Source organism: Canis aureus, chromosome 21 (genome assembly GCF_053574225.1).
Source record: "Canis aureus isolate CA01 chromosome 21, VMU_Caureus_v.1.0, whole genome shotgun sequence".
Taxonomy (NCBI): Eukaryota; Metazoa; Chordata; class Mammalia; order Carnivora; family Canidae; genus Canis; species Canis aureus.
This window is the reverse complement of record NC_135631.1, coordinates 10,536,247-10,563,676: the sequence shown is the minus strand read 5'-3', so window position 1 is coordinate 10,563,676 and position 27,430 is coordinate 10,536,247. Positions and strand designations below refer to the sequence as shown.

Genomic DNA, 27,430 nt, shown 5'->3' with positions numbered 1-27,430 from the left:
AATCACTGCCTCTAGGGGCTGTGAGGGGGCCCCCTGTCCTGGGTTTCCTCAGGGCTCAGTGCCAGACTGTTCGGCCCCACAGGGAAGTGGCACAATGGGCCCGCTGGCCCCTCTGGCTCTGGTTTCCTAATCCCTGCTGCTCCTGGCTCAGGCCACACGCTCGTGCCCAGGGCCCTGGGTTCCTGCACAGGTGACAGTTCCTAGGCCTGGGGCTGGTGGCACAGTGGGATGGGAGGAGGGGCTTCATCCCAGGCTCCCTGGGAATGGCAGGCTTTGTGCCCTTGGCTCCCGGTTATCCTCCAGGGGACTGGCCCCTCCATGGGCCCTGCAAGGATGGGTCAGGTGGTATGAGGAGGCTTCTTGCCCCTGTGGTGTGGGGATCCTGTCTGCAGAAGAAGGGCCCACCAGGAGGTGGCAAGCCAAGGGGCACCTGGTCCCGGTCAGTCCCTGTGAGGGGAGCTGGGTCAGGGAAGCAGGACATCCTCCTAGCCCAGAGTTTCAGTGGTTGTTAAGAGGGTCCCTCCCCCCTTGTCCCTGAAGCTCGGGGACAACTGGGTTATAATTTGTGAGTCTGAGCATCGGTTCTCCTCATGTTTCCCCAAAGATGGGCTTTTGGACCTGCAGGGGTGGCTGCCAGCCTGGGCCTGTGTCTGGGCCATACTCCCCGCAGGGGTGTCTACTCCCAGCCTTCATCCCGGCCTCCTGGGCCCCAGAGGATGTGCTTCAGTTACGCGTCCCCTGGCTGGGCTTCCCAAGTTCTAATTACAGGTAATTCCAGAGACTGGCTCAGCCTGGGAACACGAGGGGATTAGAAGGTGTGCGGGAGCTGGGGGCCTGACTTTGAGCTGCCGGCCAAAACGGGCCCAGGAACTGAGTCCACAGGGAGATGGGGCAGCCCCTGGACCTCCCAGGAGCCCATTTGTTCCCTGGCTTGGGGGGCTTGGGCCCCTCGTGGAGAGGCCCGGGGTACCGGAGTAGGAGAGGGGAGCAGTCATGGCCGTGGTCCTGACTGGGACCCCCGTTGGGGGAGGGCCTCATTCAGCCCTGGTTCTGCCGGGATGCTGGCAGGGTGGGCTGGGGCCAGGAGGGGCAGGAGCGTGCCGGGGCGTGGAGGACCTCACTGGGCCGGTCCTGCCTGCAGCTGGGAGGGCGTGTGCTGGAACTGGGTCACTGGTGCTGAGGCATCCCCAGGAGAGCTCAATAAAAAGATAAACCGCAGATAACGTGAATCAATATTTCCCAGGTGGCACCACAGGAGCCCCCACAGCTGTTTTCTTGATAACCTGAAAACGCCCCACCCACCCACCCCCGCCCCTCCCCTCCTCTCCTCTCCCGCCTCTGCCAGTTCCACTGGGCCATATAAGGCCCGGACCCCTGCCCCAGGTGCTCTCCCTGCCGCCCTCCCGAGCCACCATGGGGCTGCCACTAGCCCGCCTGGTGGCCATCTGCCTGGTCCTGAGCTCGGCCAGGGGTGCAGAGCTCCAGAGAGGTGAGGGGCGGCAGGAAGACTGGGGTGGCCCAGGGCAGGTGTCCTACCTGGGAGTTGGCGACCCTCCGCTGCCCCTCCTTTGGGGTGCGCCGCTTAGGTCGGGCATCCTGCTCCTGAGCCTCTGCTGACTTTGGGTGGAGGGAAGGAAGGAGGGAAGGGGGTCTTGGGTTTGTGCCATCCCTTTGAGGACGATCTCCTGCTGGAAACACCTGAGCTGGGCCTCTGTCCAGGGGTGTGTGTGGGAGGCAGGGGCAGCCAAGAGGGCCCGGGAGTAAGGGACCCGCGGGGGGCCAAGGCCAAGATGATCCTTCTGCAGAGTAGGGTGTTTGGCCACAGGATGAAAGGGTCGCTCCAGACAGAGAAGACTGGGAACGCAAGATGGGGACACCTCTACCCCTTGCGCGTTGGGTGGAAAAACCCCTGGAGGGGAATTGGCCCCTGACGTTTGGACACAACGGGACACCGTCTGGGGGTGCAGGGATGCAGTCCTGTTGGATGAGGGGCGGTGGGAGCAGGGGGAGGCTGCCTGGGTCCAGACAGCAACACGGCAGGGGGCACTGGGCTAGGCGGACAGGGAGCCCAGCGTTCCGGGGAGCCCCACGGCCCTCGCTGCCCACTCGGCAAATGGCTGCATTCCGTGCCGGGCTGGGGTGCGAGGGTGTGGCAGCTGGAGATGTCCTTTCAGGGGGCTGAGACCCCCCTGGGCGGGGTGGCCAAGGAGGGTCCCTTGCCGGCAGCTGCCAGGTAGGGCCTCGGAACAGGCCTCCGGGGGGCCCGGGCTGCTCACCCCTGCGTCTCCCGCTCTCCCAGAGGGCAGGACCCGGAACCACGGCCACAGCGTCTGCAGCACTTGGGGCGACTTCCACTACAAGACCTTCGATGGGGACGTCTTCCGCTTCCCGGGCCTGTGTGACTACAACTTCGCGTCCGACTGCAGGGACTCCTATAAGGAGTTCGCGGTTCACCTGAAGCGGGGCGCGGGCAGAGATGGGAAGCACCCCCAGCTTGAGTACATCCTGCTGAGCATCAAGGACGACACCATCTACCTCACCCCGCAGCTGGTTGTGGTGAACGGGGCCTTGTGAGTGGGGGGCAAGAGGGGCGCCGCCCCGTGGGAGGAATGGGCCAGACCGCTAGGGGCCCTCCCAGGAGGAGGGGGCCTCCCTGTTACCAGGCTCCAGTTACAGAAGTGGGGGGCCAGCAGTGGGAGCCCCTCCCAGGTGATTGTCCCCCATTGTCTCTGGAACAATGGGGCTCTAAGCTGCATTCCTGCCCAGCCTCCTGCAGTGTCTGTCCTTTGTCACCTCCAGTGTCCACAACGGGTGGGTCCAGGCCCAGGGAGCGCAGACTTGGGGCGAGCGAGCCCCTCGGCCAGCCCGGGCCAGGGGTTGGGCAGCCTTGCTCTGAGGAGAGGTGTGGGGAGGGGGATGGGTGGGGGGTTGGACAAGGAGGTGGCCACCCTGTCTGTGGTCCTGGCCATCCCTCCCGCCCAAGCACAGCCTCAGTGGCCTCTGCGCCGCAGGATGGTGGGAGACCTGCCGTGGTGGGGGCTGTGTGGGCCGGCGGGTGACCCCTGCCCGATGCCCCTTCCCCAGGGTCAGCACCCCACACTACAGCTCTGGGCTGCTCATTGAGAAGAACGACGCCTATACCAAGGTCTACTCCCGTGCTGGACTCACCCTCATGTGGAACCGGGAAGACTCACTCATGGTGGGTGCAGCTCCCACCATGGGCCTGCAGGCTGGGGATCCCAGGGGGGTGTGGTGGCTGGGGCCCGAGCCTGGTCATGAGGAGTCCCGCAGGGACTGCAGCCCACCCGGAGAGGGTACCATCAGGGCCTGGGGTGCCGCCCCCCACCCTGCCAGACATGCTGTGCCTCCTATCACCTCCGAAGCCCACTTGGGACGTCCCGAGGCTAGCCTGGCTGTGGGAGACCCACCGTGGTGGCCCTGTCCTGCTGGCCGCCAGCCCATCCCTGCCTCCTCTTCCCCCAACAGCTGGAGCTGGACAGTAGGTTCCAGAACCACACATGTGGCCTCTGCGGGGACTACAATGGGCTGCAGACCTACTCGGAGTTCCTCTCTGATGGTGAGGGCCTCCCCGGGGCCTGGCAGGTGGGTGAGGGGCGGGCGGGGCAGGCGGGGTGACCACTGACGGGCTGTGTCCCCAGGCGTGCTCTTCAGTGCCATCGAGTTTGGGACCATGCAGAAGATCAACAAGCCCGGTGTGGTGTGCGATGACCCCGAGGAGGAGCCGGCCCTGGAGTCCTGCTCTGAGCATGTGCGTCGTCGGCCCGGGGCGAGCTGGGGGGCTGGGGCGCCGTGGGCGGCCGGGAGGTGAGGGGGCGTGTGGTCCTCACCCGGCGCCCATGTGTCTGCAGCGCACGGAGTGCGAGAGGCTGCTGACGGCCTCGGCCTTCAAAGACTGCCTGGGCCTCCTGCCGCTGGAGCTGTACGTGCAGGCCTGTGCCCAGGACCGCTGCCGGTGCCCGGTGGGCACCTCCTGCGCCTGCAGCACCCTCGCCGAGTTCTCCCGCCAGTGCTCCCACGCGGGCGGGCAGCCCGGCAACTGGAGGACGGCTGAGCTGTGCCGTAAGTGCCGCCAGGGCAGGTGGGAGGCGGGCACCTTGGGGCCCTGAGTTGGGGGACTGTTGGGGGGACCGTCCAGGGGGCTGGGTGGCCTGGCATCCTGGCCTGGGGGGCTGTGTGGGTGCTGACTCAGCAGTGGCCCAGGCTTCAGCATGCGAGGTGGGCGCTCAGGGGCTCCCCTGCCCGCTGTGTGGCCCCCCTCGGCGGCTCTGCTGGCTCAGGGGCCTTCCTTTGTCCTCCCAGCCAAGAGCTGCCCTGGGAACATGGTTTACCTGGAGAGCGGCTCGCCCTGCATGGACACCTGCTCTCACCTGGAGGTCAGCAGCCTGTGTGAGGAGCACCACATGGATGGCTGCTTCTGCCCGGAAGGTGCGTGCTGGGGGGCCGCGGGGTGAGGCTGGTGGCACTGCTCTGGGGCGGGGGGCAGTGTGCGGCTGGTGGGGATAGCGCTGGTGCCGGGAGCGAGGTGCGGTGCCCCGTCCCTGACACCAGGTAGAGGAGACGCGAGTGCTGAAGACCCCTCCCCTGCAACACACACAGTGGCGACCTTGGGGGGGTCTTGGTGTGGGGGATCCTTCCCGGTCAGTGCTCCGTGAGCAAGTGTCCTGCTGCCCTGCTTGCGGGGCCTGGAGGCCACCCCTGACTGGATGACATGCGGGGGCACATATGTTGCCCAAAGGACCGGAGCATCTGTGGGGGGAGAGGGAGGCCTGGTTGGCGACCCCACCTAGGGGATCACCCCGCCTTCCGAGCGCCCGTCCGGGGCCTTGGCCCCTGCAGCAAGAGCCGCAGTGTGGGGCTTCCCGGGCCTTCTGAGGCAGCCGAGGGTGACGTCACACCCGTCCTGTGCAGGCACCGTGTACGACGACATCACAGGCAGCGGCTGCATCCCCGTGAGCCAGTGCCACTGCAGGCTTCACGGGCACCTGTACTCGCCCGGCCAGCAGATCACCAATGAATGCGAGGAGTGGTGGGTCTAGGGCCTGGGGCTGGGGGGACACAGGGAGTCAGCGGGCTGGGGGGCAGGCCTGGGGGCAGTGGAGCCTGATGCTGTTCCCCACCACCCACAGCGTCTGCACCGCCGGCCGCTGGGTGTGCAAAGACCTGCCGTGCCCGGGGACCTGCAGCCTGGAAGGCGGCTCCCACATCACCACCTTCGACGGGAAGAAGTACACCTTCCACGGGGACTGTTACTACGTGCTGATCAAGGTAGCTGGGGGGCAGCGTGTGGGCAGAGCCCGGCCCTGCATTAGGCTCCACGCCGGTCACTGCCACCACCCCCCGTCCCCCACAGGGTGACCACAACGACTCCTATGCCCTGCTGGGCGAGCTGGCCCCCTGCGGCTCCACGGACAAGCAGACCTGCCTGAAGACGGTGGTGCTGCTGGCCGACAACAGGAAGAACGTGGGTGCCCCCCTTCTCCCTGCCCAGCACCCCAGGGTCCCCGAGGCCCTGCTCAGCCCTGCTGTCTGCTCTGTTCCCTCTGCAGGTGCTGGCTTTCAAGTCCGATGGCAGCGTGCTGCTGAACGAGCTGGAGGTGAACCTGCCCCACGTGACAGGTGAGTCCTGCCCCTGGAGCACCCAGTCGGGTGGGGGAGGGCAGCCCCTCCATCCCCGGAGCCCCTGCCAACCAGGTGGGACCCCCCTGCCGCCTGCCTTGCAGCCAGCTTCTCCGTCTTCCAACCGTCCTCCTACCACCTCATGGTGAACACCGCCTTCGGCCTCAGGCTGCAGGTGCAGCTGCTGCCCGTCATGCAGCTCTTCCTGACGCTGGACCAGGTTGCCCAGGGGCACGTGCAGGGTGAGTGGCGCCATCAGCGGGTCCCCACAGAGGCCCCGCTCGGGGCCCGCCCCGTCCCCCTGTCGCCCTGCCTCTTCCCAACCTTGTCCTGGCCCCCCCAGGGCTCTGTGGGAACTTCAATGGCCAGGAAGGGGATGACTTTAAGACGCCTGGTGGGCTGGTGGAGGCCACAGGGGCCAGTTTTGCCAACTCCTGGAAGGCGCAGTCGAACTGCCACGACAAGCTAGACTGGCTGGACGACCCCTGCTCCCTCAATATCGAGAGCGGTGAGGCTTGGACTCGGGGGGCCCGCAACGTGCGGGTGGGGGCAGGTGCCGGCCGGGTGGCCAGCCCATCCACCGGCTGCCCTCGGCCACGTGGCTGGTTGACGGTGGCCCGTGGTGGCCGTCCGCCAAGAGACACAGCAGAGGGCCCGGGCCCGCCCGCTAATCACTGGGTGGCGGCCCTCGTCAGGGGCAGGGCTGTGCCTGCACACAACTGCCCACCCGGTCAGGGGAGGTAGAGGGAGGGGAACGGGGGGGCGCCCCACCTGATGAGGGGCGGGACTTGCCCTGGGCGGGAGGGGCCGGGCCAGTGTGGGGGGCAGGGGCACAGTCTTTCCAGCCTGGGTGGCCAGGCAGCTGGGCTTGGGGGGCTGCTAGAGGGGGGGCCGCCCCGCTGAGTTCCTGGCCCCTCTGCAGCCAACTATGCCGAGCACTGGTGCTCCCTACTGAAGAAGACAGAGACCCCCTTCAGCAAGTGCCACGCAGCCGTGGACCCCTCGGAGTATTACAAGGTGGGTGGCCCCCGCACCCGCACTGCTTGCAGCTGACCCCTGCCGGCGAGGCTGCCGCTGGAGGTTGCTGAGCATGTTTGTGCAAGCGCATGTGTGTGTCTGCGTGTGGGTGCACGTGGGTGTGCACCCGCTTCCCTCCCTCACTGCCTGCCTCACTTTGCCTCCAGAGGTGCAAATATGACACATGTAACTGCCAGAACAGCGAGAGCTGCATGTGTGCCGCGCTGTCCTCCTACGCCCGTGCCTGTGCCACCAAGGGCATCATGCTGTGGGGCTGGCGGGAGCAAGTGTGCAGTGAGTGCCGTCCCCTCTGGGGTGTCTGGGGGCCCCAGTGGCGGGAGGGGTCAGCCCTCTGCTGCTCTTTGCTGCCGTGCGCCCTCTAGGCCTTGGGGAGCCTGCCCTTGTCAGCCCGTGGCTGGGCCAGCATCTGTCTGTCCTAGGAGCAGGGGGCTCAGGGACGGCCTGTGGGAGGACAGCTGGGGCCCATCCCTCCGACCCTCACGCTGGCCCCTCCCTTCCCCCTACAGATGAGGATGTGGGCTCCTGCCCCAACTCGCAGGTCTTCTTGTACAACCTGACCACCTGCCAGCAGACCTGCCGCTCGCTCTCCGAGGCCGACACCCACTGTGTGCAGGGCTTCGCGCCTGTGGACGGCTGCGGCTGCCCGGTCCACACTTTCCTGGACGAGAAGGGCCGCTGTGTGTCCCTGGCCAAGTGCTCCTGCTACTACCATGGCCTCTACCTCGAGGCCGGAGAAGTGGTGCTGAGGCAGGAGGAGCGATGGTGGGTGGCCTGGGGCTGGTGGGAGGGCTGGGAGGGCGTGCTCTATCTGGGGGGGGCCCACATCCCCCCTCCGCCCCCTGCCCCTATGAGCCTACTCAGCTCCCACCTCTCCCCCTCAGTGTTTGCCGGAACGGGAGGCTGCACTGCATGCAGGTCAAGCTGCTTGGCCAGAGTAAGTAACAGCTGAGCGCACGGCTTCCTGTCCCTCACCTGCCCCGTACCCACCACGTCCCCACTCCAGCTAAGCCAGGATGGCCTCCTCTGTCCTACAGGCTGTCCATCCCCAAAGATCCACATTGACTGCAACAACCTGACAGCGGTGGCCATCCAGAACCCACGACCTGTCAGCTGCCAGACACTGGCTGCCGGCCACGTGCGTGTAGGGGCCACCATGGGGGCGGGGGAGGCGGGATTCCACACACACAGGCCTTACCGGCCCTCCCTGTCCTGGGGAAGGAGGTGGGGCCCTGTGGGTCCCTGCCTAGCCCACCAAGGGCACGGGGGAGGTAGCCCTTGCTGTCTCTAGGCACAGCAGAGAGCCCGAGGGAGGACAGAGGGCGGGGGACAGAGGGGCGTCCACAGTGTGAGGAGACGGGGCGGCCCTGAGTAGGGCCGGCTGGGCCCCCTGGACCTGGCATCGAAGCCCTGAGCCCCACTTCCCGGCCCCTGCAGTATCAGACGGAGTGTGTCAGTGGCTGCATTTGCCCAAGTGGGCTGCTGGACGATGGCCGTGGTGGCTGTGTCGTGGAGGAGGACTGCCCGTGCGTGCACAACCATGACCTGTACTCCCCAGGGGACAAGATCAAGGTGGACTGCAACACCTGGTAAGTGGCCTGGCTCCATCGGCCCCACTCTGGGCACGGGTGGGAACAGTGGTGGGGACACGAGGGCGGCGAGGTCCACACGGATGCGTGTGTGTAGGTGTGGTTCGTGAGCTGCCGGCGGGGCTGTCCAGTGGGGGGGGCTGGGCCCCTGTGACCCCTCCAGGCCCACTTCCCACTCTCCTCAGCACCTGCCAGAGAGGGCGCTGGACGTGCACGCAGTCCGTGTGCTACGGCTCCTGCTCCATCTACGGGAGTGGGCACTACATCACCTTTGACGGGAAGTACTATGATTTTGACGGACACTGCTCCTATGTGGCCGCTCAGGTGAGGCCTGGCCCTGGTCCCGTGGTCAGCGCCCAGCGAGGGGTACTGCTGGCCCTCCCTCGGTGCTCCTGTTCTGTGACCCTCCCGCAGCGCACGGGGACTGAGGGGCTCGTGGGTGTGGTTCAGGGTCCTCGTGCCAGGGTGGGGTCCAGGTGGCCTAGCCAGCCTGGCTCACATCCTCTGTGGGTCCCCAGGACTACTGCGGCCACAATGCCTCCCTGGGCTCCTTCAGCATCATCACTGAGAACGTTCCTTGTGGCACCACGGGGGTCACCTGCTCCAAGGCCATCAAAATATTCATAGGGGTGAGTGCTGCCTGACCCTGGGGTCACGGGAGCCCTCGGGGACCCTCGGACCCGACCAGTGACGGGGCCTCTCCCCGGGCACAGAGGACGGAGCTGAAGCTCGAGAACAAGCAGCGCCTGGTGGTCCAGCGCGACACAGGCCACGCCGTGTCCTACACCACGCGGGATGTGGGCCAGTACCTAGTGGTGGAGGCGAGCATTGGTGTCATCATCATCTGGGACAGGAAGACAACCATCTTCATCAAGCTGTCCCCATCCTACAAGGTGCGTGGTGGCCCTCCCCTGCCTGGCCTCCCCAGGGGCATGAGGGGACCGGCTGCCTTCCCTCCCATGAGCCCGTCTCGAAGCCGCTGGCTCGCCGTCTCTGCAGGGCACGGTGTGCGGGCTGTGCGGCAACTTTGACCAGCGTTCCAGCAATGACTTCACCACGAGGGACCACATGGTGGTGGACAGCGAGCTGGACTTCGGGAACAGCTGGAAGGAGGCCCCCACGTGTCCTGATGTGAGCAGCACCCCGGAGCCCTGCGTCCTGAGACCTCACCGCCTCGCCTGGGCTGAGAAGCAGTGCAGCATCATCAAGAGCTCTGTCTTCAGCAGCTGCCACAGCAAGGTGTGTGGGCCGGGGGGGGGGGGGTCAAGCTGGGGTCACACCGTGGCCACCACCGGGCAGTGTCAACTGCATCTTCTGTCCTTGGGCCTGAGGTCCCACCTTCCCCGAGACCCCCAGCTCGCTGCTCCTCCGGTGTCTTCCAAAGAGGAAGAAAGGACACATAAGCCCCTGAGGCCCAGAGGCCCATGGCTCCAGGCAGTGGTGGGGGGTGTGGAGGGCAGGCCACCGGTCTCTGGACCCCTGTCCCCCCCAGGCCTCCCTGGGAGGCTGGTGCTGGGTGATGGTGCCCTGGTCCGGGGGGTCCCGAGTTCCTTGGCCCCAGGGCAGGTCTGGCCCCGGGTGGCGGTGTGGGCCTGAGGCAGAGTCTTCTCCCCCAGGTGGACCCCAAGCCCTTCTACGAGGCCTGCGTCCATGACTCCTGCTCCTGTGACTCCGGCGGGGACTGTGAGTGCTTCTGCTCCGCTGTGGCCTCCTACGCCCAGGAGTGTACAAAGGAGGGGGCCTGCGTGTTCTGGAGGACGCCAGACCTGTGCCGTGAGTGCCCACCTGTCTCGGTGCTGGGGCTGCCCTGCGGGCGGGCGGCTCTCCCTGCCCACGGAGGAGACGGGGCGCACGTTGTCCCGAGCCCCGGGCCAGGTGTCGCCCCTCAGGGGCCATGCTGGCGCGTCTCCCCCGACCCTGGCCTCGGCGCCCCCTGAAGCTGACCCCTCCCCCCAGCCATATTCTGCGACTACTACAACCCCCCGGACGAGTGTGAGTGGCATTACGAGCCGTGCGGGAATCGGAGCTTCGAGACCTGTAGAACCATCAATGGCATCCATTCCAACATCTCCGTGTCCTACCTGGAGGGTGAGTGGGGGCCTCGGGGGCGGCCATGGCGCCCCGGACACCCACAGGCTGGCCTGAGAGCGGCCCCGTGGGGCTGGGGGCCTGAGGTCTGGACGGGTCGGGCTCACCTGGCCACAGAGCGTGTGCCCTGAGCCGAGCCCCTGGCCTGGAGACAGGCAGTAAGGAGCAGGTTGACAGAGACCCGAAGGTCGGAAGAGGTTAGGGAGGACAGGGCGGGGTGACAAGGACTGTGGCTGAGAACTAGAGGGCATGAGAGACTGAGCCACCTCTGGGGAGGGAGCATCCTAGCCCATGGGGGGGACACAGGGTCGGGGGCTCAGGGCGCCCTCCCTCACCTCCCCAGGAGGCTGGGTGGGACCTGGCTGTCTCTAGGGCTGAATGGCGGTGTGCAGGGCCTTGTGGCTGGGGGTTGTGGCAATGGGTGGGGTCTGGTGGACAAACGGCCCTCTGCAGTGGCCTAAGCCCCCTGCCCTGTGCCCTCCAGGCTGCTACCCCCGGTGCCCCAAGGACAGGCCCATCTATGACGAGGACCTGAAGAAGTGCGTCACAGCAGACAAATGTGGCTGCTATGTCGGGGACACACGCTACCCACCTGGAGCACCTGTTCCCGCCGAGAAGGACTGCCACTCTTGGTACTTGGGCTCAGGCTGCAGGGGGCCTGGGGGAGGTCAGGTGCATGCACATGCACACCTAAAAGCCGTGCGCACCAGCACACTGCATGTTCATGGATGCACACATGCACGCACACCTACATGCCCACCTGCACCAGCACGTCATGCACACGGGCCCACGGGCACCCCTAGGATCCAGGCCGTAGGCATGCGAGCTCCCCCTCTGCATGGGAAGAGCCGAGGAGCTGGGGCTCCTGCCCCACATCCTGCCCCACATCCTGCGGGGCGCTCGGGGTGGGGGGCTGGGAGCCGGGAGGGGCCTGGCTTTGGCCTCAGGGTCTGCAGCTCTGTACTTGCTTCACAGCGTGTGTACCAACTCCTCGAAAGTTGTGTGCTGGTGGGATGAAGGTAAGCCACCGTCTGCGTTACCCCGAGGTGGCCGGCCAGGGCCTCCTCCCCCAAGGAGAGCCCCCAGGCTGCCCTCCCTGTCCCTGTGGCCCCCTGGGGGCTTTCCCGGCTCAGAGCTGGCTCAGACTTGTGATGGGGAGCCCAGGTCATCCCTTCTTCTACCGGCTCCTGTGCCCTGATGGGTTTCTGGAGGTCGGGTGAGGGGCTTGGCCTAGCGCTTGCTGGAGCTAGGGGACAGCTGGGGGGTTCTTGAGAGTCTCATTCTTGCCGTGTGGACATGGGCCTTCCTCCTGCCCCCCAGGGAAGATTCTCAACTACACCCAGGATGGCTTCTTCTGCTATTGGGAGATCTGTGGCCCCAACGGGACTGTGGAGAGGCACTTCAACATCTGCGTGACCTCAACCCCCCTGCCCTCCACTACGATCCCTGTCACCTCCACCCCCGTCACCACCACCACCACCACCACCACCACCACCACCACCACCACCCCGACACCCAGCACAGGTAAGGAAGGCCCCAGGGCCATGCCCCCCTTACTTCCCCGAGTGCCTGGCTTCGCTGAGCCCAGCAGGTGTGGCCCTTCTGGGGGCGAGTGTAGCAGGTTCTCACCTCTGCTTGCGGGTGGGCGGTCAAAACGACGGGCGTCTCTGCTCAAGGGATGTCCCCTGGGCCCCTGGCCTTTCGAGTTGAGGTGCCAGCCTCACGACCACATCCCCAAGCCCAGACTGGCGTGAAGGTGACTGGGGGGACATTTCCTGAGCCAGCAGGAGAACACCCCTGAGGTTGTCCCTGAGAAAGCAGAGGAAGGTCCCTAGGTGTCCCTGTGTCCATGCCGTCCATGCCACGGAGGTGGCAGCCACCAATGGACAGGCCACCCGGGGGGTAACAGCCACTGGAAAGAAAGTCGTAAAAATTAACAAGATTTTTAAAAAAGATTGAACTACCTAACGCCAGGCTTCTTTCCTTCCCGGTTCTTCTGTATTTCCACCCTCGTCCTCGCAAGTTCTGGGTAGGTCCTGTGGGGGTTGCACGGGTGCGCGGCTGGGAGGGGAGGTGCCGGGAAGGGCTCCCAGTAACTTTCTGGGAGACCGGGACATGGGAGGGGTCAGGCAGTGGTGCTGCTCCCTTCTGCCCAGAGGGTGCTTTCTGGGTCTTGACCCCAGGGACTCGCTGGCTCTGGGTGACACCGTCGCTTGGGAGCCCAGACCAGGCCCCTTCCCGCGGGCTTCCTCACTGAAATGGGTCACTCTTCCTGGATTTACTTTTTTTGGGAGCAGCGGGATTTGACAGCAGCTGGGGAAGGGGTTGGGGGCCCTGAGGCCAGGGTCCATCACCCAGGTGTGGCATGAGGGGTGCAGCGTTCAGCTGCAGGAGGAGGGCAGACGTGGCGTCCATCCTGACATTCTCAGGAAGGGCAGCCGTGGGACCCTGACCTCTGGGAGGCCCGGTGAGCTCCCTGGAGCTGCGCCCAGGGTGGGGACCAACATCGGGTGTTGCTACCCCAGGGCTGTGCTGCTTCTGGTCCGACTGGATCAACGAGAACCATCCCACTGAGCAGAATGTTGGAGACCGGGAGACCTTCGACAGCGTCTGTAGGGCCCCCGAGGAGATCGAGTGCAGGCTGGCCACGGACCCCCACCTCAGCTGGGAGCAGGCCGGCCAGAAGGCCCAGTGCGATGTGTCCGTGGGGTTCATTTGCTACAATGAAGACCAGTTTGGAAACGGCCCCTTCGCCGTCTGTTACGACTACGAGATCCGTGTCAATTGCTGCCTGCCGTGTCCCACATCCACACCCCTGACCCCCACGACCACTCCCATCACCACGACCCCGACCACCACCCCGACCTCAACCATCACCACCACCCCGACCACCACCACCACGGCCACCCCGACCCCGACCACCACCACCACGGCCACCCCGACCCCGACCACCACCCCGACCTCAACCATCACCACCACCCCGACCACCACCACCACGGCCACCCAGACCCCCACCACCACCACCACGGCCACCCCGACCCCGACCACCACCCCGACCTCAACCATCACCACCACCCCGACCACCACCACCACGGCCACCCCGACCCCCACCACCACCCCGACCTCAACCATCACCACCACCCCGACCACCACCACCACGGCCACCCCGACCCCCACCACCACCCCGACCTCAACCATCACCACCACCCCGACCACCACCACCACGGCCACCCCGACCCCCACCACCACCCCGACCTCAACCATCACCACCACCCCGACCACCACCACCACGCCTACCAGCACAAGGTCTACCCCTCCCTGCGTGCCTGACTGCCACTGGACGGGCTGGCTGGACTCCGGGAAGCCCAGCTTTACCAAACCGGGTGGGGACTTCGAATCTATTGAGAACGTCTGCACGATGGGCTCGGCCGTCAACATCTCCTGCAGAGCCGTCTTCTGGCCCGACATCCCCTTGGGCGACCTCGGGCAAACCGTGCAGTGCGACATCTCCGTGGGGCTGGTGTGCAAGAACGAGGACCAGAAGCCAGGGGGGCTCATACCACAGCCATACTGCCTCAACTACGAGATCAACGTGGAGTGCTGTTACCTGCCGGACTACTGTGTCTCCACGCCTCCTCCGACCACCACCCCGACCACCACCCCGACCACCACTCCACCGACCACCACCCCGACCACCACTCCACCGACCACCACCACCACCTCTACTCCATTGACCACCACCACAACCACTCCATCGACCACTACTCCATCGACCACCACGACCACCCCGACCACCACTCCATCGACCACCACCCCAACCTCCACCCTGACCACCACTCCATCGACTACCACCCCGACCTCCACCCCGACCACCACTCCACCGACCACCACCCCGACCACCACTCCACCGACCACCACCCCCACAACCACTCCATCGACCACCACCACCACCCCGACCACCACTCCATCGACCACCACCCCGACCACCACTCCACCGACCACCACCCCCACAACCACTCCATCGACCACCACCACCACCCCGACCACCACTCCATCGACCACCACCCCGACCACCACTCCACCGACCACCACCCCCACAACCACTCCATCGACCACCACCACCACCCCGACCACCACTCCACCGACCACCACCCCGACTACCACTCCATCCACCACCACCACAACCCCGACCACCACCACCCCCACCCCCCCTACCACCACCATTCCATCAACCACCACCACTCTGACCACCACTCCATCAACCACCACAACCACCCCGACTACCACCCCAACCTCCACCGCCACCTCCACTCCAACAACCACCCAGACCACCACACCGACCTCCACCCCCACCCCGACTCCCACCACCACTCCATCAACCACCACCACCACAACCCCAACCACCACTCCAACAACCACCCCCACAGGAGCTCCGACCACTACCTCCACGGCCACCCCGACCCCGACCACCACCCCGACCTCAACCATCACCACCACCCCGACCACCACCACCACGGCCACCCCGACCCCGACCACCACCACCACGGCCACCCCGACCCCGACCACCACCCCGACCTCAACCATCACCACCACCCCGACCACCACCACCACGGCCACCCCGACCCCGACCACCACCACCACGGCCACCCCGACCCCGACCACCACCCTGACCTCAACCATCACCACTACCCCGACCACCACCACCACGGCCACTCCGACCCCGACCACCACCACCACGGCCACCCCGACCCCGACCACCACCCCGACCTCAACCATCACCACCACCCCGACCACCACCACCACGGCCACCCCGACCCCCACCACTACCACCACGGCCACCCCGACCCCGACCACCACCCCGACCTCAACCATCACCACCACCCCGACCACCACCACCACTGCCACTCCGACCCCGACCACCACCACCACGGCCACCCCGACCCCGACCACCACCACCACGGCCACCCCGACCCCGACCACCACCCCGACCTCAACCATCACCACTACCCCGACCACCACCACCACGGCCACTCCGACCCCTACCACCACCACCACGGCCACCCCGACCCCGACCACCACCACCACGGCCACCCCGACCCCGACCACCACCCCGACCTCAACCATCACCACTACCCCGACCACCACCACCACGGCCACTCCGACCCCGACCACCACCACCACGGCCACCCCGACCCCGACCACCACCCCGACCTCAACCATCACCACCACCCCGACCACCACCACCACGGCCACCCAGACCCCCACCACTACCACCACGGCCACCCCAACCCCGACCACCACCCCGACCTCAACCATCACCACCACCCCGACCACCACCACCACGGCCACCCCGACCCCCACCACCACCCCGACCTCAACCATCACCACCACCCCGACCACCACCACCACGGCCACCCCGACCCCCACCACCACCCCGACCTCAACCATCACCACCACCCCGACCACCACCACCACGCCTACCAGCACAAGGTCTACCCCTCCCTGCGTGCCTGACTGCCACTGGACGGGCTGGCTGGACTCCGGGAAGCCCAGCTTTACCAAACCGGGTGGGGACTTCGAATCTATTGAGAACGTCTGCACGATGGGCTCGGCCGTCAACATCTCCTGCAGAGCCGTCTTCTGGCCCGACATCCCCTTGGGCGACCTCGGGCAAACCGTGCAGTGCGACATCTCCGTGGGGCTGGTGTGCAAGAACGAGGACCAGAAGCCAGGGGGGCTCATACCACAGCCGTACTGCCTCAACTACGAGATCAACGTGGAGTGCTGTTACCTGCCGGACTACTGTGTCTCCACGCCTCCTCCGACCACCACCCCGACCACCACCCCGACCACCACTCCACCGACCACCACCCCGACCACCACTCCACCGACCACCACCACCACCTCCACTCCATTGACCACCACCACAACCACTCCATCGACCACTACTCCATCGACCACCACGACCACCCCGACCACCACTCCATCGACCACCACCCCAACCTCCACCCTGACCACCACTCCATCAACTACCACCCCGACCTCCACCCTGACCACCACTCCATCGACTACCACCCCGACCACCACCCCAACCTCCACCCTGACCACCACTCCATCAACTACCACCCCGACCTCCACCCTGACCACCACTCCATCGACTACCACCCCGACCACCACCCCGACCTCCACCCCCACCACCACTCCATCGACCACCACCACCACCCTGACCACCACCCCGACCTCTACCCCCACCACCACTCCATCAACCACCACCCCAACCTCCACCCCGACCTCCACCCTGACCACCACTCCATCGACCACCACCCCGACCACCACTCCACCGACCACCACCACCACCTCCACTCCACCGACCACCACCACCACCTCCACTCCATTGACCACCACCACAACCACTCCATCGACCACTACTCCATCGACCACCACGACCACCCCGACCACCACTCCATCGACCACCACCCCAACCTCCACCCTGACCACCACTCCATCGACTACCACCCCGACCTCCACCCCCACCACCACTCCATCGACCACCACCACCACCCTGACCACCACCCCGACCTCTACCCCCACCACCACTCCATCGACCACCACCCCAACCTCCACCCCGACCTCCACCCTGACCACCACTCCATCGACTACCACTCCGACCACCACCCTGACCTCCACCCCCACCACCACTCCATCGACCACCACCACGACCACCCCGACCACCACCTCTACCCCCACCACCCCGACCTCCACCCCCACCAGCACTCCATTGACCACCACCACCACCACCCCGACCCCCACCCCCACTCCCACCACCACCACCCCAACCACCACCCCGACCTCCACCCCCACCACCACTCCATCAACCACTACCTTGACCACCACTCCATCGACCACTACTCCATTGACCCCCACGACCACCCCGACCACCACCCTGACCTCCACCCCGACCACCACTCCATCAACCACCACCCCAACCTCCACCCTGACCACCACTCCATTGACTACCACCCCGACCTCCACCCCCACCACCACTCCATCGACCACCACCCCGACCTCCACCCTGACCACCACTCCATCGACCACCACCCCGACCTCCACCCTGACCACCACTCCATCGACCACCACCCCGACCTCCACCCTGACCACCACTCCATCGACCACCACCCCGACCTCCACCCTGACCACCACTCCATCGACCACCACCCCGACCTACACCCTGACCACCACTCCATCGACTACCACCCCGACCTCCACCCCGACCTCCACCCCCACCACCCCGACCTCCACCCCCACCACCACTCCATCAACCACCACCACCCCGACCTCTACCCTGACCACCACTCCATCGACCACCACCCCAACCTCCACCCCGACCTCCACCCTGACCACTACTCCATCGACTACCACCCCGACCACCTCCCTGACCACCCCCCCCACCCCCACCACCACCACCCCGACCTCCACCCCCACCAGCACTCCATTGACCACCACCACCACCACCACCCCGACCCCCACCCCCACTCCCACCACCACCACCCCAACCACCACCCCGACCTCCACCCCCACCACCACTCTATCAACCACCACCACGACCACCCCGACCACCACCCCTACCCCCACCACCACCACCCCGATCTCCACCCCCACCACCACTCCATCAACCACCACCACCACCACCCCGACCACCACCCCGACCTCCACCCCCACCACTCCATCAACCTCCACCCCCACCCCCACCACCACTCCATCAACCACCACCCCAACCACCCCCTCCACCCCGACCACCACCCCGACCTCCACCCCAACCCCCCCCACCACCACCACCACCCCGGCCACCACTCTATCAACCACCACCCCCACCCCCACCCCCACCACCACTCCATCGACCACCTCCCCCACTCCCCCCACCACCACCATCCCAACCACCACCCCAACCTCCACCCCTACCCCCACTCCAACAACCACCCCCACAGTGACTCCAACTACCACCCCTACGGGCACCCCGATCTCAACCACCACCACCACCCCAACCACCACCCCCACTGCCACTCCAACAACCACCCCCACCACCACCCTGACCACCACCCCAACCACCACCCCCACCGCCACTCCAACTACCACCCCCACAGGGACTCTGACCACCACTCCTATTGGCCCCTCAACCCCAACCACCACCACGACCACCACCACCACTCCGACCACCACTACCACCAGCACTGTACCTACAGGTAAGACCACCATGCCAAAAGCCCCACCTGAGCCCTCCTTTTCTCCAAACTCTCAGTTGACTTTCCCTTTTTCTGCAGAATCAACTACACATCTGACCCCTACCCCAACAATCGTGGAGACAACCAGCACAGGATCGCCTTCCCCGCCAACAGAAACAAAGGCCACTACAACAAGAGGTAACTCACCTTCTCCCACCCGCTTCTGGTACCACCATTCCAGGTATATGAACACCACAGAGCTAGTGTGGTTCCCAGTGATGGGCTGTGGTTCTTCCTTACCCTAGGAGAGCATGTTTTTCTGCTAGGGGAGCCCTGTAGCTTCTCAGACATGAGTCTGTCTAGTGAGAGAGAGTAGCAAAGAGGTTCCAGGCAGGCTCAGCATGCCTCCCTTGCAGGCCAGGGTGGGCCACTGAGTGCTCATGGAACTGCTGACCATCACGCTATGTGTGGGTAGCAGAGCTGAGTGCTCTCACTTCCCCCCACAAGATGTCATTCTTCAGGCACAGCTGCCTGAGGTCCTTGTCCTTCACTCCTCGGCTGTGTGATGGGCAACATAGGCAAAGCAGCCCACTGAGGGGGACCCACTGTATCATGTCAGGCCAGGGCTGGGCAGGGAGTGGAAGCTGCCAGTCAGGTCCCTGGGAGACCCTCCTTCTGTCTCCCACTTCTGCCTACACCTCCCCGAGGGGGTTCAGAGGGCAGCTGGTCAGCATATCTCAGATAGACCGGTATTGTGGCAACCCCTTCAGCCTCATCCCTGTGGACCTACCCCCTGCATATGCTGTGGACCAGGGGCCCTGCTCAGCGTGATCTATGTGGCAACTGAGAGCCAGAAAGGTGGACATCAGCCTTTTCATGCCACGTGTCATGCCCTAAGCCAGTTTTCTGACTGCGTTTGCCATCAGGTCCCTGTGGCCTCTAAAATGAAGACGCCACGAGTTCCCACCTGAAACCTTCATTTTGACAGGCACGCAGACCTCTGGTCCCCCCTCCTCGAAGACCACCCCCACCAGTGCGACCACCCCCAGGCCCTCCTCAACCACACCGCCCACGCCGCCCACGCCACAGACCACCAGCACCACGACCTCCCATGGGCCCACCCCCACACAGACCTCAATCTCCTCTCCCCACATCAGTGAAAGCACGGAATTCATCTCCTCCTCTACCCTCGTCTACTGCTGCGTTTTGAATGACACATACTACATACCAGGTACCCAAGCTTTTCACTTCTGGCTCTCAGGTGACAGAGGCTGGTGAGGCTTTGGTCTGCTTTTACCAGTGCTCAGGGGTCAGGCATAAGTCTAAACCAGGAGCTTGCTTGGGCAGCTGGATGCCGGGTATGGGCGGCTGTCCCTGTGGTTGGCCCCACTTTGCTGTGGCCATGAGTCAGGGAAGTGGGGGTTGGTGGCCTCATGGGGACCTGCCTGCAGGCCCTGGTGGTCAGCCATGTCTGGACAGTGGAAGCCTGGTCTCTCTCCCCTTGCAGGTGATGTGGTGTACAATGGCACGCACGGAGACACCTGCTATTTTGTGAACTGCTCGTTGTCCTGCAACCTTGAGATCTTCAACTGGTCATGCCCGTCCACACCCTCCCCAACGCCCACCCCTTCCAAGTCGACACCGACCTCAACACCCAAAACACCCACACCTGTGACATCAAGCACACCGACCACCAGCAAGCCTCCTGGGTGCCCAGACTTTATTCCTCCCAGACAGGTCAGTGTGCTGTGGGCCATGTTTTGTCCCTTTGGCACTGAGCATAAGCACCAGCCAGGTGTCTGATGCCAGGCACTGCGTTTCTGCTGGTCATCCAAGATGCCCCCGTTCCTATGCCCTGCATCACCACTGAGGTTCCAGCAGCCTTTTGGGCACAGGGTGTCCCAGGTCCCCCTCAGCGAGGCTGGCAGGGCAGCTGCCTCCTGCACGGGGCCTCAGGCCCACCCTCTCTGCAGGCCAGGGGGTCCAGGCTGGCCCCCGATGATCCCGCACCCTTCCTGCCATAGGAGAACGAGACGTGGTGGCTGTGTAACTGCACCATGGCCATCTGCAAGTACAACAACACCGTGGAGCTAGTAGAGGTGGAGTGTGAGCCCCCGCCCATGCCCACCTGCACCAACGGCCTCCAGCCTGTGAGAGTTTTGGATCCCGATGGCTGCTGCTGGCACTGGGAATGTGACTGTGAGTCCCCTGATGCCTTCTGTGGGGCCGGGGTCTGGGGGCGCAGAACCCAGGTGGACGTGATGGCTGCCCGCTGTGGGCCTTCTGCTCATTCCCCACCTCAGGCAGAGGGTCCAGGCAGGGGAGGGGCTGGACCAGAGCAAGGCTGCTCCTAGGTTTGGAGGAGCTGGACTTGGGCCCCAGACCTCCCAGCTCCAAAGTGAGGCTCCATCCCACAGCACAGGCTCGGATGCCCCACGTGCCCCAGGGACCAGAATTTTTGGCACCCCTTTGATCCCTGCTTGCTCTCCCCGCCCGTCCCTGGGCTCCTGCCTGCTCCTGCCCCCGTCCTGTCCCACAGCGTGGCTCAGCCAAGCTCCCTCCGCAGGCTACTGCACAGGCTGGGGGGACCCACACTACGTCACCTTCGATGGGCTCTACTACAGCTACCAGGGCAACTGCACCTACGTGCTTGTGGAGGAGATCACCTCCAAGGTGGACAACTTTGGAGTGTACATCGATAACTACCACTGCGACGTCAACGACCAGGTGTCCTGCCCACGCACGCTCATCGTGCGCCACGAGTCTCAGGAGGTGTTGATCAAGACATTGCAGCTGATGCCCATAAAGGTCCAGGTGCGCTGGCAAGGTGGAGGACACCCTCGCTCAGCAGGCCCCTCTGGGGGCTGTCAGGGACCCCTTAACCTCACCTGCTCTTGCTCCCACCATCCGCCTTGCCCCAGGTCTCTGGGGCAGAAGCCCCCTTCCTGAGTGCAGGGACTGTGCACACAGTCGCGTGGTGTTGCTTCGTGCGGCCTGGGGGGCTCTCTCCTCAGCATAGGCCCCAGAGTCTCCAGGGGCCTGTGAGGGCAGGGTCCTTGCTATCTTACCCCAGGGACTGGCCAGGACAAGTCTGGCCCAGAGCAGGGGCAGGGGGACAGGCAGAGGTTCCCCCTATCCCCACCCCGGATGCACAGGCCTGGAAACAGGCAGGGGTGGGGTGACTCAGGTGCTCTCTGAAGACTCACCCTGGTTAGAGCCACGATGCTCCATTTCCTGAGGTGGCCAGGAGGGCCCCGGGGGAGCGGCCACTGTGTCTGCCCTGCTGGCGCTCCTGACCCCAGCTGTTCTGGACGCAGGTGCAGGTCAACAGGCAGGTCGTGGCGCTGCCCTACAGGAAGTACGGGCTGCAGGTGTACCAGTCAGGCATCAACTACGTGGTGGACATCCCCGAGCTGGGCGCCGTCATCTCCTACAACGGGCTTTCCTTCTCCATCAGGCTGCCCTACCAGCACTTTGGCAACAATACCAAGGGCCAGTGTGGTGAGCCCCTCGCCCCCCACCCCCCAGAAGGTTCCCCACAGCCCTGGGCTGTGCCTGTGCCCCTGAGGAGGGTGTGAGGTACTTCTCTTGCTGCCCCGCTTGGGGCCCCATGGAAAGAGGCCCATCGGAGGCCTGAGGGTCCCCGGGGGAGCTGGTTGGAGATGAGGAGGGTCCAGGGCCGGCCGGGGGCCGTGTGCTGGTACGAAGCGGGCTTCCTCCCAACACAGGCACCTGTACCAACAACACCGCGGACGACTGCATGCTGCCCAGTGGGGAGGTGGTTTCCAACTGCGAGTTCGCAGCTGACCACTGGGTGGTGAACGACCCGTCCAAGCCACACTGTCCCCAGACCGGTGTCACCACCAAGCGCCCACTCATCACACCACCAGGGGGCAGCAGCACCACCCACCACAAGGACTGTGCTTCTTCTCTCTGCGAGCTCATCAAAGACAGGTGCCCTTGCCCCCAGCCTGGAGAGCTGCGGGGTCTCAGGGACGGGCATGCCCCTCCATGCCGCACCCCCCTGTCTGCAAATAGGAGTCAAGGCAGGGGCATGAGCACAGGGCTGGGGCGCCACAGGGGAGTCACGGAGGGCCCAGGGCCGAGGATCTCGATGTCAGACAGCCCCGTGCCCTTTGTGGCCTCAGCAGGGCCAGCCGAGCCCAAGGCCTTAAGGAGGGCAACTGACGGGGACAGAGCTGGCGTTCAGGGCTGGGAGCAGGGAGGCACTCCCAAGGCTGGCATCTGTGGGGAGCGAGTACCTTGTCCCCAGGTGTACAAGTTGAGGCTGGATGGCCCTCTGCCAGGATTTTGCGGGGGGTGGGGTGGGGGTGGTGCTGGTGGTTCTGGCACCTGGCAGCCACTTAGGGCAGAGCGTCCACCTCCAGGAATGTGGCCCCCAGCAGCTTGTCCTCGTCCAAGGCGGCCCTGTTGCTCTCCTGCCGCCGTCCTCCTGCAGGCCCCTGTTCGGTGGGGTGTAGGCCGAGCCAGGCTCCTGGAGGGCAGCCAGGTGGAGGTACTGGTCTGGTGGGAAGGGCCGGCCAGAGCGTGACCCCCGCCCTCTCCCTTCCAGCTTGTTTGCCCAGTGCCACGCCCTGGTGCCCCCCCAGCACTACTACGACGCCTGCGTGTTCGACACCTGCTTCGTGCCCGGCTCAGGCCTGGAGTGCGCCAGCCTGCAGGCCTATGCGGCCCTGTGCGCCCACTCGGGCATCTGTGTCGACTGGCGGAACCACACCCACGGGGTTTGCTGTGCGTGCCTGCCCCTCACCCAGACCTGCGGTCCTGAGGGCCAGAGGGGGTCTCGGCTCCATGGGGCGCTGTGCCCAGCCTGGAGCACACCGGGTTGGGGGTGCCGGGCTGGGCCTGGGGGTGGGAGGAAGGGTTGGCCTGAGCGGCTGGGGGCCCGGGGCTACTGCCAGCCTTGCCAGGCACAGCCAGGCACCTGTGGGGGACTGAGGTGGGCGGCACCGGGCAGCCGGTCACCTGCGGCTGGGACAGGAGATGCTGGGCAGCACTGTCCCTTGCCAGGGGGCCCGTGGGCTCCTCTGTCCTGATTCTGGCACCTCTGACTTGTGTCTCCTGCCTGCAGCGGTGACATGCCCGCCTCACCGGGAGTACCGCGCCTGTGGTCCCGCAGAGGAGCCCACCTGCGAGTCTAGGTAAGTGGCTGGAAGGTGCGCAGGGATGGTGGGCTGGCCTTGCGGGCTGTGCATGGTGGCAGGTGCTGCCTGGGCTTCGGGGTCCAGCATGCCTGCCTCCCAGCCTGTGTGTGCACCCCTCTCACCATGCCCCCATCCCCACCCCCAGGCCCTCAGAGGCGAACACCAGCCTGGTGGAAGGCTGCTTCTGTCCGGAGGGCACCACGAGCTATGCCCCGGGATACGATGTCTGCGTGGAGCTGTGTGGTACGCTGCCCGCCCACACGGCCCCCCCAAAACCCACCCCAGTCCTGCGGCACCAGGACTCCGCTAACAGGACTGCTTTTCTCTCCCTTCCCAGGCTGTGTGGGACCTGACAATGTGCCTAGAAAGGTAGGTCCTGTCCCTTGGTGCTGGGGTGGGGTTCCCCCATGAACCTGGAGATTTTGGGGTTACAGTGGGATGCTCACGAGAATCCAGGAGTCTCAAACCCTGAGTCATGTTGTTTGAGTCCCAGGAGGCTGAGCCAGCAGGGGTGTCCCCTTCCTTCCCTCTTCCTCTTTCTTTCCTTCTTCCTACCCACCCACACCCACACCCTTTGTTTGTTCAACTATCTGTCCATCCACCCACTGATCCAAACGTCCATCCACCCCCTTCATGCCACTCACCCATCAGTCATCTGATGCTCTGTCTAAACCCAAGATGACACCTTGGCCGCTGCCGTGTTGTCTGTGTCTCTGTTGCCGCGGGCCAGGCCGTGGAGGCGAATGCTGGGAGCCAGTCACGGCTGTGTGACCAGCGACGTGGCCTGAGCGAGCCTGCCCTGAGGACTGGGAGGCGGGGAGGGCACAGGTCTCCCACGGGACCCCCGCTGTGCTGCCCACGGCGGCGCCTCCTCCGCCTGCGCCCCCCACCCACCCACCTCCTCCCTGCAGTTTGGAGAGCACTTCGAGTTCGACTGCAAGGACTGTGTGTGCCTGGAGGGCGGGCGCGGCATCGTCTGCGAGCCCAAGGAGTGTCGCCAGGAGCCCCTCGAGTGCACGGAGGATGGCACCTACCCGCTCACGGAGGTCAACCCCGCGGACCCGTGCTGCAACATCACGTCCTGCAGTAAGGCCGCCCCGGGGCAGGGGCTGGGCTGGCACTGGGGGGCCCCGGGGTCAGAGCGGGCCTGGGGGCCTGGGCGTCAGGGGGGCTGCTGCCCACAGGCCCTGCCTGACCTACTGGGTCTCCTCCCTCCCTCCAGAGTGCAACACCAGCCTGTGCCAGGAGACGCCGCCCAAGTGCCCACTGGGATTCGAAGTGAAGAGCGAGACCAGACCCGGGAAGTGCTGCCCGTCCTACTCCTGTGGTAAGTGGGGCCCGAGGGCCCACGGTGTCCGGTGGCTGGGCGTCAGCCGCAGGGCCAGCCTGACCCATGTCCCCACTCTCTCTTCCAGTGCCCAAGGGGGTGTGCGTCCACGGGAATGCCGAGTACCAGGTGAGCCCTGGGCCGGGGGGTGGTGGGTGCCCGCCCTGGGGGCTCCGGGGCAGGGGCCAGCCCTCCTGTGGGTGGGTGGGAGGCGTGGGAGATGCCTTGCCTCACTCCCTGTCTGTCCTCAGCCGGGTTCCCCAGTTTACTCGTCCAAGTGCCAGGACTGTGTCTGTACCACCAAGAGAAACAGCACCTCGCAGCTCAACATCATCTCCTGCTCCCACGTGCCCTGCAACAACTCCTGCAACCCTGTAAGCCGCACCCCACCCCGGGAGCACGGGCCGCCCCCCACCCGCCCCCAGGGCACCTCTCCTTCCCGCCAACCCAAGTGGTGCGTGTCCTGCAGGGCTTCGAGCTGGTTGAGGTTCCCAAGGAGTGCTGTGGGAAGTGTGTGCAGACCCACTGCATCATCAAGAGGCCAGATAAGAACATCATCCTAAAGGTAGGTGAGGGGTCCCACCTGCTGACATCCTGTCTCTTGACACGGGAGGAGCTGGCTGGGAGCCATGGGCAACCCCTGGCTGGCTCTCCTCAGCTCTGGGCACGGCTGTTCAAGTGTCCTGGGGTGGTTATGACAAGTGAGAACAGACTAGGGCTGGAAACACCAGGAGCCCTCAGAGCCAGAGTCCAAGATCCGGGTGTCACAGGGTTCTGGGGGATCCTCTTGCCTCCTCAGCTTCTGGGGCTCCAGGCGGTGCTGTGCTTGTGTCACCCATCCACTCTGTGCCTCATCTTCCCTGGGTCCCTCCCCTCTATGGGCCTGTGTGGATTTAGGATCCTTGTCGTTGGATTTAGGGCCACCTGTGTGATCCAGGATGGTCTCATCTCTAGATCTTTAACGTAATCACATCTATAAACATCTGCAGGTGCCGGGGTTGGGTGTAGGCATGTCTGTGCACTAGGGGCTGATGGCTGTCTCTGCGTCACCTGCCCGGGGCTCTGGGCCCACAGGCTGGACCTCCTGTCTGAGAAGCTGCCCTCAGCTGGTGGTGGGAAGCCTTCCAGGCGGTTCCGGTGTCTTGCCGGCCGGGCCTCCTGCTGGGCCTCACCAGACTGTCCTGTGCCCTGCAGCCTGGGGACATACATTCTGACCCCAAGAATAACTGCACCTTCTTCAGCTGTGTGAAAATACACAACCAGCTCATCTCCTCTGTCTCTAACATCACCTGCCCCGACTTTGACCCCAGCATCTGCATCCCGGTGAGTGGGGGTCCCCAGGACTGGGACCTGTCCCTTCCCACTCCGTGGCAGGTGGGGGTTGTTCATGGTTGGGGGGCAGCCAGGGGCTCCCAGGCTCATTCTCCTTCTTTCCAGGGCTCCATCACACTCATGCCCAATGGATGCTGCAAAAAATGTGAGTATAAGCTGGTGGGAGGCTGGCTCCTGGACACCAGGTGCGGCTGGGCAGGGGAGCTCCATCCGGGGCCCTCAAGGGGAAGAGACACAGGGAATGGTGTCATGGGGATCCTGTGCCCTCTGTGCCACTCTCAGCCAGATGTTAAATTTGAGGGTGTCACCTGGGGGATGGCCGAGGCCAGGCCCGCTGGGGGAGGGAGAAGAAGCCACCGGGGAAGGACCTGTGGGCCCCGTGTGAAGGTGTGGAGACCCCACCCCAGAGCTCCCGCCCCCTCTTGCCAGGCATCCCTCGCAATGAGACCAGGATCTATTGCTCCACCATCCCCGTCACCAAGGAAATTTCTTATGACGGCTGCTCCAACAACATCACAATGAATTACTGCTCTGGGTCCTGTGGGACCTTTGCCATGTGAGTCCGAGGCCCCGAGTGTGCCCTGAGTGGGGGGGGTGCCCAGGGAGCAGCTCTTCACTCCCACCCTCCCCCAGGTACTCGGCCGAGGCCCAGGGCCTGGACCACAGCTGCTCCTGCTGTAAGGAGGAGCGCACCAGCCAGCGGCAGGTGGTGCTGCAGTGCCCTCAGGGCGGCTCGAAGACCTACACCTACACCCACATCGAGAGCTGCCAGTGCCAGGACACCGTGTGTGGGCTCCCGCAGACTCAGCGCAGTGTCCCCCGCCGTGCCAGGCGCGCCAGTCCCCGGGGCCTGTAACCAGAGAGGGACTGAGCCGGTCCAGCATCCAGTGCCCCCTGCCCCCGAGCGCCCTCCGCGCACCCACCTCCTGCTGACCCTCTCAGCCTCCTCGCCTAAGCGGACTTCCTCTCTGCAGATATTTATTTTCTGAGTCTTTGTTTGATTTCTTTGCTTTCCAAAATAAACTTGGGCAGACGCTG

At 65.1% G+C, this 27,430-nt stretch overlaps 1 protein-coding gene across 1 annotated transcript; it reads left to right on the top strand.

The window, feature by feature from the left end:
* Positions 1–1,369: 1,369 nt before the first annotated feature.
* On the top strand, positions 1,370–27,430 carry MUC2 (mucin 2, oligomeric mucus/gel-forming). The gene is made up of 48 exons (XM_077862933.1): positions 1,370–1,489; positions 2,300–2,570; positions 3,085–3,199; positions 3,487–3,577; positions 3,660–3,769; positions 3,870–4,080; positions 4,321–4,446; positions 4,930–5,047; positions 5,148–5,286; positions 5,372–5,482; positions 5,568–5,637; positions 5,742–5,879; positions 5,981–6,145; positions 6,560–6,654; positions 6,822–6,948; positions 7,182–7,437; positions 7,557–7,609; positions 7,710–7,810; positions 8,110–8,261; positions 8,447–8,585; positions 8,780–8,890; positions 8,975–9,154; positions 9,261–9,500; positions 9,878–10,034; positions 10,218–10,349; positions 10,834–10,981; positions 11,325–11,368; positions 11,670–11,873; positions 12,875–16,844; positions 19,723–19,799; positions 20,076–20,305; positions 20,593–20,767; positions 21,135–21,382; positions 21,886–22,069; positions 22,297–22,522; positions 23,142–23,320; positions 23,661–23,730; positions 23,879–23,976; positions 24,071–24,102; positions 24,645–24,819; positions 24,956–25,060; positions 25,149–25,189; positions 25,312–25,434; positions 25,530–25,625; positions 26,255–26,383; positions 26,498–26,537; positions 26,822–26,948; positions 27,026–27,430. The coding sequence occupies exons 1-48, from the start codon at positions 1,414–1,416 to the stop codon at positions 27,246–27,248; spliced, it is 10,428 nt and encodes a 3,475-aa protein (XP_077719059.1). The 5' UTR covers positions 1,370–1,413; the 3' UTR covers positions 27,249–27,430.

What these genes read in the sequence shown, in the direction of transcription:
- MUC2 (XM_077862933.1), top strand. Translation starts at nt 1,414, where the DNA reads ATGGGGCTGCCACTAGCCCGCCTGGTGGCCATCTGCCTGGTCCTGAGC. An exon ending in TGTGTGCTGGTGGGATGAAG is followed by an intron (nt 11,369 to 11,669) that starts GTAAGCCACCGT and finishes CCTGCCCCCCAG; the next exon opens with GGAAGATTCTCAACTACACC. An exon ending in CTGCCCGTCCTACTCCTGTG is followed by an intron (nt 25,061 to 25,148) that starts GTAAGTGGGGCC and finishes TCTCTCTTCCAG; the next exon opens with TGCCCAAGGGGGTGTGCGTC.